Below are 15,406 nucleotides of genomic sequence, written 5' to 3'. Positions count from 1 at the left end.
CGGAAATAATGATAAGCGTACATGCATGCACTTAATCTTCTTCTATCCCTTAGATTAGCGAATTAAGTGACGTTTTTATAGAAACCAATATTTTCCGATACTGGAAATATCAAAGAAGCAGTGAACTTTCTGATACCGAAGTTTATATATGTTGTATCATAAATTTGATTTCATGAGGAAACCTTTTCTTCTATGATCTTGTAATCGAATAAAGATCAGGTAAAATAATCATAGAATAAAACTAGGAATCTTTATGCATAGTGGAATTGTGTAAATAATTTTTTTTGCATTAACGCCAGAAATTATTTGAATGTATTAGTCATGTATCAGTAAAGAGCAAAAGGTAGTTTCATTAATTTAATGAATAAATCCGAAGGACGGGCGAAGATTAAGGAATATAATATAATATACATTACTGTCTCGCGTTCTTTCTCTACATGTTTGCCACGTAAATTTCAAAGTTCAAAATAAGTGAAAATCGAAAATTTGGAACTCAAGTATCCGTACGTAAAGGCAAACCATTAATATGGTCAATGTGTACAGGTACATTTTATCGCTGTATCAATTGTCCTAACACTTACACGTGTACATGTCTGTGCAAAAGGACTTTTCGAATATCGCTAGTATGGGTGTACAATACTCTTTCCAAACTGGACGCAACGGTTCATTACATATATATAGATTAACAATGTATTTATTTTCTGAAATGTTGAAAAATAACGAGGTTCTCTTTTCTAAATCCTTTTTATTAATCCTTTCGAACGGAAGATATATCTTGATTTATCGCACACGTGTTTCTTGTTTAAAATAACCGACTTAAAGAAGAATTAATGAAAATGCGAATTTTTATCACGCATTTATTTATTTGATAATTGTATAAAATTACTGAAACGGACATTTTTCTCGATGTGTTTTACACCCATACTCTAATTTTTCTATCATTCTTTTGCGAGAATTATTGAAAAAATTTCATTTTAAGTAGTCGCGAGCAAGACATGGATATGTGAAATCTACACAAAATGTATGTATGTGTGGTTGCATGTGTCTTTCTATGTGCACATAGTTCTTCTAATACTTGGTCTGTGTCAGGTTGATTAAAGATTCTTTAAGTTATATCTTCTATTTTTTTCTTCACTCTCTTTAGCTAAGATTTAGATTTATAATTATCTACTTTGATGCCGCCGATGTATCTATGCTTTTTCCTTCCGTAATTATTCGCTCGATACGATGTTCTCTGGATATAAATGCTCCCGAATAAAATTATTGTCTTTACAATAATACAAAAATTCACATCAGGTAACATTGCAGTTACTATTTACCGTTATTTTTATCAAAATATCTTGTCAATATGTACGTCTTCGTAAAAAAGCAGAATAATCTCGCGTAAATAAAATCGCCCATATCGAAATAAAATAATATCTATTTTTCCGCATATGACATATCTAAACTTTTTAACACTTGAACAGCCTTTAGATAATTTTTCAGCTAAATTACATCTGCGTGGAATAAAGATAATTTTTCGCCTTTTTCGATATATATCACAATCTTTCTCCTTTCTTACATCAAGCAGATTTACATACTTCGTATACTAAGAGAGTTCTCTCGACCGAATAGTTCTTACAATATTAAGAAAACGGAGATTGTCGGCTAAACAAACATTAAAATTACGTGGTTTCATGGATATTATCAAATTGCCAGAAATGTTAGTATTATAGACATTTAACATCTGACATACTGCTAGCAAGTATATGTATGGGGAAGACAATTGCGTTTCTATTTATCTCTGTTTACAATGAATAAGTGTAGATTTGACGTAGAATTTGATTGAACGTGGAATAAATTGACAATTGATATAAGAGCGATTGACAGAAATATCAGCAAATTTTTCCAATTATTCGAAACTGCGAAAATTCCAAATTCCGCAAAATCGAATTGCAAACTTAAATATGCGTGACATCATAATTTTTAAAAATATTATCGCTTTCGCCGCGAGGCGAAAATTCAACGGAAACAGTAAAACATTGATCCATAACTTTGCTAGAGTGTATTTCGAATTTTTTTTCGATAGTATAGCACTTTCTTCAATAATCTACTCTCTATATACAGAGAAAAAGGTCCATATAAAATATCAAAATAGTTCAACACTTCGCACAGATAATTTTCGCGTCTTTCGCTCTGACGATTCTTTACAGTTCGATTTACATCTTTCGCCTCTCTCAGTAAAGAATTGCAAATTAAAGACTTTGCCTCGATAAAATCTCGACGGAAATAGATGGAAAAGTGCCAGATACTATATAAATATACATATTTATGAATATCAATTCGGAGCAAATAAAATACATGTGCGTTTTTCTGATCTTCTTATGTCGTGACTTGTATGACTGCAGTAATGAATTGTTTGACTATGATGCGTCAACGTAGACACGCTTGTGAATTAATTACGCTTCTTTACTTTAAATATCTTACATAGATAAAAACTAAAAAAAAAAAAAAATTGCCGCGTCAGTGCTTTTACGTTATCAAAATATATTCGAATAAATGATGATGTTAATTTCAAGCATCAATTCTGGAAGGAGATACAAGTGAACACAGCGGCTCTACATATTATATAACGAAATGATATCTTTACTAATTAATAGTTGCGCGATTAGTGAATATTTTATAAAAATATTGGTCAAATATTTCAAATAAAAAGGGGAATGTTTTTGGTTTAATCATTATCGATCTACAAGCATCGATTAGATTTCAGCAAATATGTTTCGAGATAATTCGTACATTCATTTAAACGAAATCTCTCCCGTTAAAATAAATGACGTTGACGATACTCGAGAGTTACAAATTTCGCCTGCGTAAACATAAAACGCAGTCAACAATCTTTCCTCCTTCTAAATCCTACATAATCCAGCACTCTTCCTCAAGGATTATAGAAAGTCTACTGTAAATGAGAAAATATATTTCTCCCAGTCTTGAGACCGATCACATGAAAGTTATATTGCGCTCGTCGCTTCACAGATATATACGATAATATCGTCGTTGACGACATATATCAGTAAAAAAATTACTGGATATAAAAAAACTGCTGCAGACAGATATACTTATGTGCTCGTGATCTCTGATGCGAATTATATATGCGACCGATTTATACGGAGAAAAATATCCGAACGATGGAAATCGTATAAAAAAAAAATTTTTATCCTGCTCTCCTCATTTTATTTTGTTCGCGTGATTGCTTTTTTCCCGTCACATATATCACAATGGCGCTTCATCAGAGAGCACTGTGACTCAATAAAAAAAAAAAAAAACATTAGATTATTTTGTAAAACGAAAGAACAAATATCGGGGATTATTATTGCGCGCAAATCAAAGCAGAGCCAACGATCGCGGATACTTTATTAGTCGCGATAAATATCGTACAGCAAGCAAAACGATTTAAACAACGCGTATATATATCCCAATATAAATTCGCGCGTTCACTATCGATGACATTGTCGTGCAATTTATATATTTAATATCGCCGAAAAATTAGAGACATCGCGAGACGTCTGCGATGTCTGAACAGTTCTCTCGAAGTACGATCCCATGCCCAACGAAATGAAGCTCGAATAACATAATTTTTCGTGCGTACACACATTCTCAAGAACGACACACTGGTACAAGTGAATTTTGTACTGCTTACATGTGTGTATATATAATATATGTGTACATAATATTATATAAAATTTAGAGGAAATTCATTTCTACGCGGAATCTTTCGAGAATGTTTTTACGGGGCGTTATACATCAATTAACTACTTTCCTTCTATGTCGTTGCCATTTTCTCTATAATCTATCGTCTTTGGAAGAAAATAGCGTCCCGCTTGCACCAGATCAGATTTAAATGACAAGCTCGCTAATTCGGAATCGTTTTTTCCTCAACAAAGATTTTCTTTTGTAAAGCGCTGATTTTTGCAGTTAGAAATCACGAAAAATAGAATCTTTATTTTGTTTATTTCACTCAAAAAACATCGTTCATTCAATTCATTCAATCTTCACAATTTTGTATTTATATGCAGAAATGTAGTTAATGTCGAGAAAGGCTATAAAAAATAATGCGCGTTCTTCTCAAATTTGTCAAAAGATCGGTCATTGAAATTCGAATCTCGTGAAAGTGAGACGACTAAGATATATTAAGTTGTAATTTCGATTAATGCCACACAAATTCCGTTAAAGTTACATGAAAATTCCATCGGATATTGCATTTGGATGCAGCGAATAGCGTTTTAACCTTCGAAAACTTTACGCTACCATATATGTGTAAGAATATAAATATTGTCTCATCTAGAGAATATGTCCCGCACTCATCAAAAATACTAGAGCTCTTATCCTATTAAATCGCTATTACGATCAAAATGGTTCTCGAAGGCTAAGAGCTAATAAGAATATAGCGCGATTCTAGAAAAAAAAAAGATAAAATCCGAACTATATCATTTGCTCAGCGTTACAAGAACTTCGTTAAAACACGCTGCGCAACAATATATTCTTGCATATACTCTAGCTAATTTAGCTATATATATTATAACGTCGGAAATACGGAATCTCCACATTACTTTTACAGTTTCCCTTTCCGAGGTTTTAATTTCATCATAAATCTCTTTTTTCATAATTGTACATGATTTATATGTATAAGTAATTTATACACATGTATAGTTATATAAACTAGGAAATTGCTTTTATCCGATATACCTTTCCAAGCAGCACGGTTTTTATTGGCTTCATTTAATCAGGCATAAGAATAAATTCCGCGTATATGTTTTCTCTCTCTTAGGTTTGGTGTCTTTCTGTTAAACTCAAAATCTTTTCCTATCATAGTGCGTATCTACTGAAAGAACTATATAAGTTTTAAGATGCCTCTCGTTAAAAAAAAGAGTAAATAATCAGTTTATGCGACTACTATTGGAGAGATGGCGGTAACCCGTTGTAGCAACGTTGAAATTGTACATTGCAAAGTAGTGAAAATAATTAATTGCAAAGCTTTTGCTCTTTGCATATTTTAATCTTACCGCTCTTTCGTAGTCGCATTCCACGTTACACGTGCAGTTCAATCACAAATCGTGCAAGACGATAATGCAGCGTGCAGTCGCAAGCTAGCAATTTAAAAATCGATACTTAATAACTGGCCTCGTGACCAGCGAGTATGTAGAGATCCGCCCCTTCCGATTCAGTCAATGTGCCGCTATGAACCAGATGACTCTCCAACATCACAACCCTGTTTAATACATAATCTTATTTTCAATCTTATTTTCTCTTTAATTACAAATATTATTCTAATCTATATTTAATTATAAATATTAATAATAAATTTTATAAATATATCACATTTTAAAAAATTCTAAAATAGTATATATATTAAATATAAAATACATAATATATATATAAATAATACATAAAAAAACATATTAATATTAAAATTAAAGTTTTATTAATAAGATCAAATATCTCTTTTGATATGTATGAAATATTTCTAAAAAATAGAAAAATTATTATTATCAAATCAATTTTGAGATTATGAGAGCTAACATCATATCAAACAGAAACTTAACAAAAAACTTAAAAAGTAGCCCAAATTTATTATTTTTAGATTGCAATTAAAGTTCCAGTAAAAAAGAGATTCGGAAAAATATCAAATTTCATTAACAATATTTTTTGAATTATTCTTCTCAATAAAACTTCTCAACACTTCTATTGCATTAACATGTGCATCGTCTTCTCAAATCTTTTATATTGTCAAATACATACTTGTCTGAGCCTAGTAGCCTGTAAGTCCTGCTTGGATCACTGATTTCTTGAGTAACTTCGCCATTCTTGAAACTTCTACCTTGCATACCATGTTTGTGGAATGCCAGTACACTATCTGGTAGACAAACTAAAAATAAGCAATACATTGTTTTATTCGCAAAGATTAAAGTATGGGTTGCAAATGAACAAGTGTTTCATGCTTACTGATAGATTCAATCTGAAAATTAAACTGCAGCTCTGACAGCTGTTTCTTGCTAATTCGGGGTTTTCCTTGTAAAGTCACCATCTTCACTACATCTTCAAATATAAACATTTCATTTATAACATACTTATAACATTACTGTATATGATAATAAGACATATTTCTAGTAATACTCACTATCGTAACAAACGAGTATTGCATCTTTTTCAAATTGTGTGACATTAATAACATTCAAATTTTCTCTTCTTGGTATCACAGTCGCTGAAACAGTATTCTTATTAAAGAAGGGACGATAATTCTTCGAAATAATAAAGATTGAACTATCAGGTTTTGAAAGATGAAGAGAAAATCAACTGCAAATATCTTTTTGTATAATAATAAAATAATAAAAATGACATCAGTAGAAGTTATCATTTTTTGTAAACAAATAAATCTTGTCAGACATGTATAACATAAAAATACCTGAACCATCCATATCTTCTAATTCGTCACTGTGGAACCAACTCGCTCCTGAGTTCATATTAATCAAATCCAGTTTTAGTTTATTCTGCTGATATGGCTGCTTAACCGATACACACACCATTGGATATTCCATCTCAGGTGTGATAATCATTTTAAAGACGTTTAGAGGCGATGGTAGAACACAGTCGAAATGCTTTAGAAGCATAAATTTATTCAATGGATCGTACCATTGCATTAGAAATATACCAGCCGGCATCGCTCCGCACAAATATTTGTATCTATATGTTTAAAAAGATAGACCATTATGTTTGCTAAATTTTATTTAACTGACGAGCGTGAAAATATAACGAATCATTAAATATCTAATTTCTTCTCATATAAAACTGATATTTTTCGATTTTATTTATGTTATTATTTTATCAGAGTTATATTTTGTATATTTTACGAAAAATAGATGATAATGTAGTTTCCGCTAACCCATTATATGGATTTCTTCCAACGCAGCATTTGGTACATCCCTTTGTGTCTGGTACCTTCGTAGTGAGAGCAAATTTTCTAGGGACTAATCTCTCTGGTATTTTATTCATGTGTAACGAAAACCTATGAGTTTGTTTACTTAGCATCGCTAATAAGTCATGCCTATACAACTGAGGCGTCTTTCCTACAATATATATCAATATATATACATCATTAATATTATTCAGAGGAAATTGATTATGCAACAGCATCAATAATGATACTACAACATACGCTTACCAGAAAGAGACATGAGAACATCTTTAATAACATACATCCAGATAGTACGTCTCGGATATAATTGGTCTATCGCAGTTTCGTGGAGTTCATTCAAGTTCAAGTTGTAAATTCCTTCTTCCGCCGCAATCAACAAGTGCTGATCTCTTGTATCCGGATGAATCCAACTCGCAGTACAGTGTATTCTCAATGGACAGCCATTGAATACCTATTGAAATTTGCAACAGAAATGAGATAATAAATAAAACTTTAACTTGTTGAGAAATAATGCAGTAAAAGAAATATTTTATTAAAATATATTAATATAACATATAATATTATATAACGAATAATATAATGATAAAAAAAATATATATATATATATATTAATCAATAAATCTTTTTGAACCTTTGAGAAACATGCTCCCATGTGCACTTTCGGTGTGGGAGGCAATCCATTACTAATAGGCCTCGGTGGCGTGTGTCTTTTTCGATCCCTCCTTCTCGGAGGGACGGGCGGTGTATCCGAAAGTAAATCAGGGCTCATACTCTCTCTATCTCGATCACCTGCTATCTCATTATCGCCTAAAAAAAAATTATAAGATAAATAAAATAAATAAATTATATATATATATATATATATAAAACTATATATTAATATCTATAATATCTCAAGTTTTTTTTTCCAAATAGAAGATGAATAATAAATGCATTAAAAACATTAAATTTATGATGTACGCTCTTACCGTTCGATTGCCCAGATTCGTCCCTAGGGCCGCTATCCGACAATGATCGTTGACGTTGGCCGTTGACGGTTGTTAGGGACTGAGAATTATTGACGAGACCGTACAATTCATCCACAGAACTGTGACGTCGGGGACTTGCCTGAGATCCTGTGCACGAATCTACTCTTTATTATCCGCGCACGCAAATATATTTAAAGGAAATAGTTTGACTATATTATATGTCATCAAGTTTTTTTTCATCAATGTAAATCACTTACCAGACACGTTGTAATAGGGACAATGGACTTCGCAATCGTTCGATGATTCCCCGAGTGGAAGAGTGGCTCTAAAAATAAAAGAACGAAAATGTTATGATTATATTCTCTTCAAACGCGTTTTGCATTATGAAAGAGGAAAAATAAATGTTTGTTAGTTAGAGAAAAAATAGCATGTAAAAAAATAAAGAGTATATATATTAATCGTAAATTATACAATTATTAAACACGATCGTGTATTTCTTTTGAAATATGTATATACGTGGCTTAATAGATTTTCGAATAAAACGTGATGCAAAAACAAGTTAGAGATGTGAAAGCTATATATTTCTTGCAGATTTTAGTACGTCACAAGACAATCGTGTTATCAAAGTATTAACAAGATCAATTGTGAGGCCTGTTCTGGTGTTATGTGGATTTACGTTAGTTACGTTAATTTTTTGGTAAATATTGTCAATTGAACAAATCATAGGCAAAAACAGCCATGAAATATTCCTCGTAATAAATCATATTTTCCCTTTCTCTCACATCGGTATCATTTATTAAGAAATTATATCATTTGTAAAGAATATTAAAAAAAAATAGTATTTAAAATTTTATATATTAATAAAATAATACTACAGTAATATCTTGTACATATCGGACAAATAAAAATATATATAATCAAATAAATATTTGATACTTTCCTAATAATGTATCAACTGAAGAAGATATGTGACAATAAAAAATTTATTTACTGTAATTTATTTTATTTACTTACTGCAGGGAATATAGCTGGTCGCAATGCCCATCGACCATCGACATTGCATTTCCCCTGCACATATGAAACTATGATCATATACTATAAAAATTATAAAATTGTTTCTTGATACTGCTCGAGATATTCTGCGCAATGCGCTTTAAAAACTTGTAAACAATATTATACATAATAAATTGAGAATATAAGATGCTTGATAAAGTAATAAGAGACTAATACTATTTATTCATTTTAGATATATTGTATGGTTACATTGAAAATTATTGCGCGATGATTAAATAGAATTTAATATCTCTTTCTTATTTAAATATCAATAATTTTTTATATTTTATCCATAAGATAATTTTAATAATTTAATATAATTTAAAAATTGCAAGAAAATAAAATTCCATAGAAATTGCAATTTCTCATAATTCTCCTTTTTCGTTAATCCGTTTCAAATCTTCAGCATGAAATAAGTAATCTTTATTGATTTTGAATTTGTCAATTTTGATATCAGATTGGTATTTAGTTATCTGGAAAATCTTTAAGTTTGTGTGTGAATAAAGATACTGAAAAATATTTAATAGATTCTCAATGACCTAATTCATTTCAATTCATTTTTTTCACAATACATATAGATCCTATATTTATAATCATAAATATTTAACTATAATCAATACAATTTTTTGAGGGGATTAAAAGTTATATATATATATATATATATATATATATATATATATATATATATATATATATCATTCTTACTTTTAATTGTAACAAAATTTTTTCAACACACTACCTATGATAATTCTAATACAACTTTAACCATAAATTTTTCAAAATTATGTAATAGAATAATTTAAAGGCCAAATTACATTTAGCACCAAAGTACTATAGAAAATCCTCTTTCTCATGTTAAAAAAAAGTTATTTTTTTGTTGAATTGTGTTATTATATAAAGAAGCAATCTTATATGATAAAAAAACTTAATTATATATAAACTAATATTTCTCTTTTTTTCGCTCTCCATATTATAGATATAGAGAGTTCCCCAGTAGCAGGTCTGATAAATTTTAAAAACAACTTTGTATGTCAAGATAATTGAAAAGAACTAACATGCAACAAATAACATCAAATGCATAACACAGAAAGGAATCATAATTCTACATTTCTAAAATTTGTGTTTGTAATATATCAATATTAGTTGTAAATATATCAATATTATTTTAATTACGCTGTGGATGTTAATTAAATTTAAGATAATCAACTAGAATTATATAATATTTTAGTCACTTTGTCTTTTAATTATATATTAAAAAATATTATATATACATATATATATAATATTATTATATTAATCATATATATATATATATATATATATATATATATATATATATATATAATAAATTTTTAGACATTTTTTTTAAATTTTTTAGTACGTTTAGCTAAACTAGTTTCTTTTAGAATAATTTGAAAATTATATAGAGAAATTTCAAAGGAGTCTTTTAAAACTAACACAAAACCGAAAGCAAATGCATGTGAATTCGAAGTATGTTAATGTTTGCAATAAGAAAAAGATACCAAAAAAAAAAACGTAAGCCAATTAATTGTCCGAGTAATGCAATTTACAGAATGATTACGCAGTTATTAGGAGATATAAGTGCAAGGTGCAAGGTGCAAGGGAAAAGGGTTACCTGCCAATACCTTAGCAACAACTCCTCATCAATGTACTGCAATAGACTCCTGTTGGGAGAAATTATTAAAATTACAAACTGATCAGAAAAATCAAAAAATATATTAAAAAAGAATAATTGGAAATGTAGATTACAAAACGAAATTTGGGGCGTGGGGTAAATGTGCTATAGGAACAAGGACTAATAGTGACAGGATATAAATATTATTTTATGACCGAATATGTTACGTTGTTAAAATGTATTGAGAAAATACTCGGGCAATTTCTATTTACGTACGAATCAAATGGTATTTTTAGAAAATCTTATTTTTATTAAACATTTTTTCTCTAGATGGAAAAATGCATGATTTTAGATTTTAGAATAACTAATTCTAAAGATAAAACCGCGATGTTATGTGTTGGTGTACATACAAATATATCTCAAAAAGTGATCGTACTTACTTTAATAAAATGCATGTACGACATATCAATCCTTTGACAAATTTGCTATCAAATCATGCATACAAGCAATCTTATCTATCGCCTAACATGCAAAAAGTAGTATACTAATTTCGTATATGCATAATATATTGTTAAATCTCTGTCCCGCCGAGATGTGTCTGTATAATTGTCTCATATATAATTATCTTTTTAATATAGAAAAAAATTTACATATACCTGGTTAAAAAAATATTGTTAACTCTATTCACATAATTCTTATATTTAATTTGCACGTTTTTTTAAGGCCACTTTGCCAGAACATTAGAAAAATTTTTATGTTATATTACAATTACAACTTGGATTGCTTTAATGTTACTCGACAAAATTTTCTAAACATTTCCATTAAAACATTATTAAAAGAATATGAATAGCTTGTAATTTATATTGATAAGGCTACATATAATTATTATATATGTTAATAATTATATATTAAAGATAGAAAGGAATTTTTTCACTCCAGACATCAACCGGGGAAATTTATATTACCTTATAGTCATACGAAATATCTCTGTGCCAGTTTTGCTACGACGTTTCGATATTTTACTTGTCTTAAGGTTCGCGCCAAATGTACTGACACAAAAATGAGCATGTCTTTAAGAAATATATTGATAACAAATGTAAGACAAAGTGTGTGGCTCAATTATAGGCATATTTAAAGTGATATTCCGTGACGAAATTCCTTAGTAAAAATTAAAATGACTCTTCTCAACAAAAATATTAGGATACAAATAGTTTGAAAATTGCAGTAGATTAAAGAAGAACAACTCTTGAAATTGCGCTTTAAATATTTCAGAGGGAAACAATTTAATAAGAAAACTTTATTCTCTCCAATTGATTTCAATCAAGTCGTAGCTTATCTCAAAAAATTGTTATCGAGATGTGCAATATTAAAATTTCAATGAGACTATGAAAATATGTGTATATGTTTTGTGTATATGTGTGACGTTACATTATATTTTAATATAGAAAGAAAAAAATTATTTTATTTTGTCTCAATAAGGAATTTCGCCGACGAAAATTAATTCACGGAAATTGTTTTTTATCGATTCTTTGGAAAATTTAAATATTTTTTATTTACGGTCAAAAACAAATAAAAAAAAAAAAAAAAAAAAAAAGGGATTAAAAATATAACGATTGGAGATGCGAAAATTACAAAGAATGAATTCCTATAATATCCATAAAGATTTTATATGTGATTATATATATAATAATAGTCTATTTTGTTTTGTAAGAGTTTTCTCTCTACCTATGTTAAAATATTTCAGAATATGATGTGCTGCTGTTTTAGGTGTAAGAGTAATGAATGTACATTCTTCTCTCATTTGAGATTATGAGTTAAAATGACATGATGAAGCAAAAGCACATGCCATATGCAATGTACTTATTAGTTACTATCAGCCAAGAGTAAAATGTTGATAATCCTTATAACAGCATACTGCATTGCTGTCTTGTTTAGTAATATATGACGATTTGGCTCTCGCATCTTACTAATCTTTATGATCTTTATGTGCATATAGAAGATTAAGATACATATTACAAAATCAAGATACGCATATATATATGAAACTGTAAAATCTTTTTACAACATCAAACATGTCTGAAATTCTATTCCAGATATTTACAAAACATATATTTACGATACGAAAATATTTTTGAACAAAACAGCAACTACCATATTAATGAAAGTGATAGAAAAGCTTTCATATTTCCAATGTTCCCCTTTGCATAGAATGTGTGTGATAAAAATTGGTAGAATAAAAATACAAAACAACTTACTTTTCTTTCCCATCTTCAAACGCAGAACCAATTCCACAGTCTGGATGTACATCACAATTATGCACAGCCTATATGCACAAATGTGCAGATCAGATATTTTCATTGTCATAAATCGCATTCTTTCGTTAATTATTTATAATTATTTATTACAAATTAATAATTTGATATAAATATAAATATCAAATTAATTTTAATATTGAAAAAACACTTATACTATTGTAACTTTTATTTTCATTAATATGTTTAATAAATTATGATATGATATATAATTATATGAGAAGAGTAAATAATTCCATTGCAATAAACTTACCTTGACATTATTCATGATATCCATGATATCCCATGCTGGATTACTATCCACAGATGGTGATATGGAGTCTCTGTGTAATATTCCTCCATCAATGTTGATTTGATCTACAAGACAAATTATAATCATGATTAAGTTGAACTATGAGATATATAAGCTCATTGATTATTATTTTATTGCTAATATAATCGATACTTACCATCACTATCCAATTGTGATATGGGACTCTTTGGCCTAGGCCTTGCAGTGTGACGCGAGGCTATTCTTTGCGGAACATTGGGTACTGCTCCGTCTTCATCGGCCTCTAAATCAGCAAACATATGACTGGGATTCGACACCTTTTGCAATAATTCTAATGCCAGTCTTTTATGCATCTCCCCTTGGAAAAACGTGTGCTGCAATATTCAAAATAACTTCCTTCAGATTAGGATCGATGCAATTTTTTTTGCCATATATATAAAGACAAATTGCATCTATCAACTGCATCTAAAATAAAACAAGACTAACCTGAAGCAATTTTTCTGCCGTCGGTCTTTTCTTGGGATTCTTCGTAAGTGCGACTTTGACGAAATTGTGAAACGTTGGACTCCATTTATCGCGATCCTTTAACGTCGGTGGTTTAAAACCTGACTTGGACATGAGAAACAAAGCGCGCATCGGATGCAGATCGAACATCGGCGGCTGCAACTCCGCCAATTCTATCGCGGTTATTCCACATGCCCAGATATCGCACAGCTGATTATAACCACCTTTCCTTTCCACAGCTGCTACCTGTACAATACAAAAATATTTATTCCAATTATTTTCAATGTAACTCCTCTATAAAATACATATTAAATATTAGAAAGAAATGCAAAAGTACTTCAGGAGCCATCCAATATGGTGTACCAATAAAACTCTTTCTCTTATTAATTGTGGCAGTAATTTGTGCTGACACACCAAAGTCTGCCAATTTTACATCACCCGCCTCAGTCAATAATATATTGGCACCCTTAATATCACGATGCATCTTGCCCATACTATGTAAGTAAGCTAAACCAGTGAGAGTCTCCCGACACATATACGCTATTTGTATTTCTGATAATGGTCCGGTTACTAAAAGTATATTAAAAAGATAATTATACATATGTATTATAATCACTTTAATCAAAAAATAATTATCACAAAAATGTTAATTTATAAGTCACTATAAATTTACATTTCTTTTTCTTATAAAAATTAAATATTATAAAAGTGAATTAAATATTATTAATTGTTAAAATTGTATTAAAGAGATATATTATTCCTTTTAATATGTATAAACACTAAATAATAAATATCATACATACTATGATATATATCCTGCAATGATCCACCTCCACAATATTCCATACATATCCATAATTTGTCTCTCCTTAAATAACTGCCATAATATGCAATAATATTTGGATGCCTACAATCCTTCATCATTAAAATCTCCTGTTGAATGATTGCAAAGTCATCACCTAAAAGACAAACACATACTATAAACTATGTTGCTTCATAATTCTATGATAAAATTTGCAATAGCTTTATATTTATATTTCGAAAATCAATTACACATAAATTTGAATATCTGGACAAATAAAGCAATTCGTCTTTTTCATTTTTACTTTATATACTTTACAAGAGAAATCATAATGACATTTCATGAAAAAAGCATTCCATACCAAAGAGAAAAATCGATGAACAATCGTATAGAAAAATCCATTGCGATAACCGACATTGCGATAACATGACAACCGTATAATAAATAAAACACTTTGCGCTTACCTGGCTCCAACTTGATAACCTTAATCGCTGCGAGATCGTTCATGGATAGTCGTTTAGCCTGCGAAGAGGGAATATGATAATTGATCTTGTCGTTGTTGACGGAATCAAACCGAGAACATACCTTGTAGACATCGCCGTAGGTCCCACTGCCTATTCTCTGGATGAGCTCGTACTCGTCCTGAGGATTCCTACGGCTTATGTCACTGGACAGCGCGTTCGCGTTCACCGTAGCCATCTCAGCAGCAGCGGTGAGATTGATAGGGAAGAAAATAGAGAAGCGAGACACCTGGTGCTGCGCTCCGAGACGTGACCCTCAGCCACCGCGACGTGATGCGCGTGTACGTGCAACGGGACAACGCAGCGGGAACATTTAGCCCGTCGGGATGTCACACCATCCGTCGAATCGTCGCCATTGTCCACACAACAGCTGAACTGCTCTGACATTGG

General features: G+C 30.2%; 1 protein-coding gene across 6 annotated transcripts; it reads right to left on the bottom strand.

Annotated features, from left to right (window-relative positions):
- Positions 1-344: 344 nt before the first annotated feature.
- LOC126852098 (mitogen-activated protein kinase kinase kinase kinase 5) lies at positions 345-15,395 on the bottom strand. 6 transcript variants are annotated; one of them, XM_050596573.1, is made up of 21 exons: positions 15,081-15,395; positions 14,960-15,017; positions 14,497-14,652; positions 14,031-14,263; positions 13,676-13,939; positions 13,368-13,563; positions 13,172-13,275; positions 12,862-12,929; positions 11,572-11,655; positions 10,617-10,655; positions 8,932-8,985; positions 8,175-8,242; positions 7,918-8,064; positions 7,581-7,756; positions 7,196-7,400; positions 6,917-7,100; positions 6,440-6,717; positions 6,155-6,238; positions 5,980-6,072; positions 5,776-5,902; positions 345-5,245 (listed from the first exon to the last, which is right to left on the bottom strand). In XM_050596573.1, the coding sequence occupies exons 1-21, from the start codon at positions 15,192-15,194 to the stop codon at positions 5,146-5,148; spliced, it is 2,832 nt and encodes a 943-aa protein (XP_050452530.1). In that variant the 5' UTR covers positions 15,195-15,395; the 3' UTR covers positions 345-5,145. The 6 variants fall into 6 exon arrangements, with proteins under 6 accessions (XP_050452530.1, XP_050452539.1, XP_050452549.1 ...); XM_050596582.1 differs by lacking the exon at positions 8,932-8,985; XM_050596592.1 differs by lacking the exon at positions 11,572-11,655.
- Between the last annotated feature and the right edge of the window lie 11 nt (positions 15,396-15,406).

Source organism: Cataglyphis hispanica, chromosome 1 (assembly GCF_021464435.1).
Source record: "Cataglyphis hispanica isolate Lineage 1 chromosome 1, ULB_Chis1_1.0, whole genome shotgun sequence".
Classification (NCBI taxonomy): domain Eukaryota; kingdom Metazoa; phylum Arthropoda; class Insecta; order Hymenoptera; family Formicidae; genus Cataglyphis; species Cataglyphis hispanica.
The sequence above is the reverse complement of the archived record's forward strand: the minus strand, read 5'-3'. Positions and strand labels throughout refer to the sequence as shown.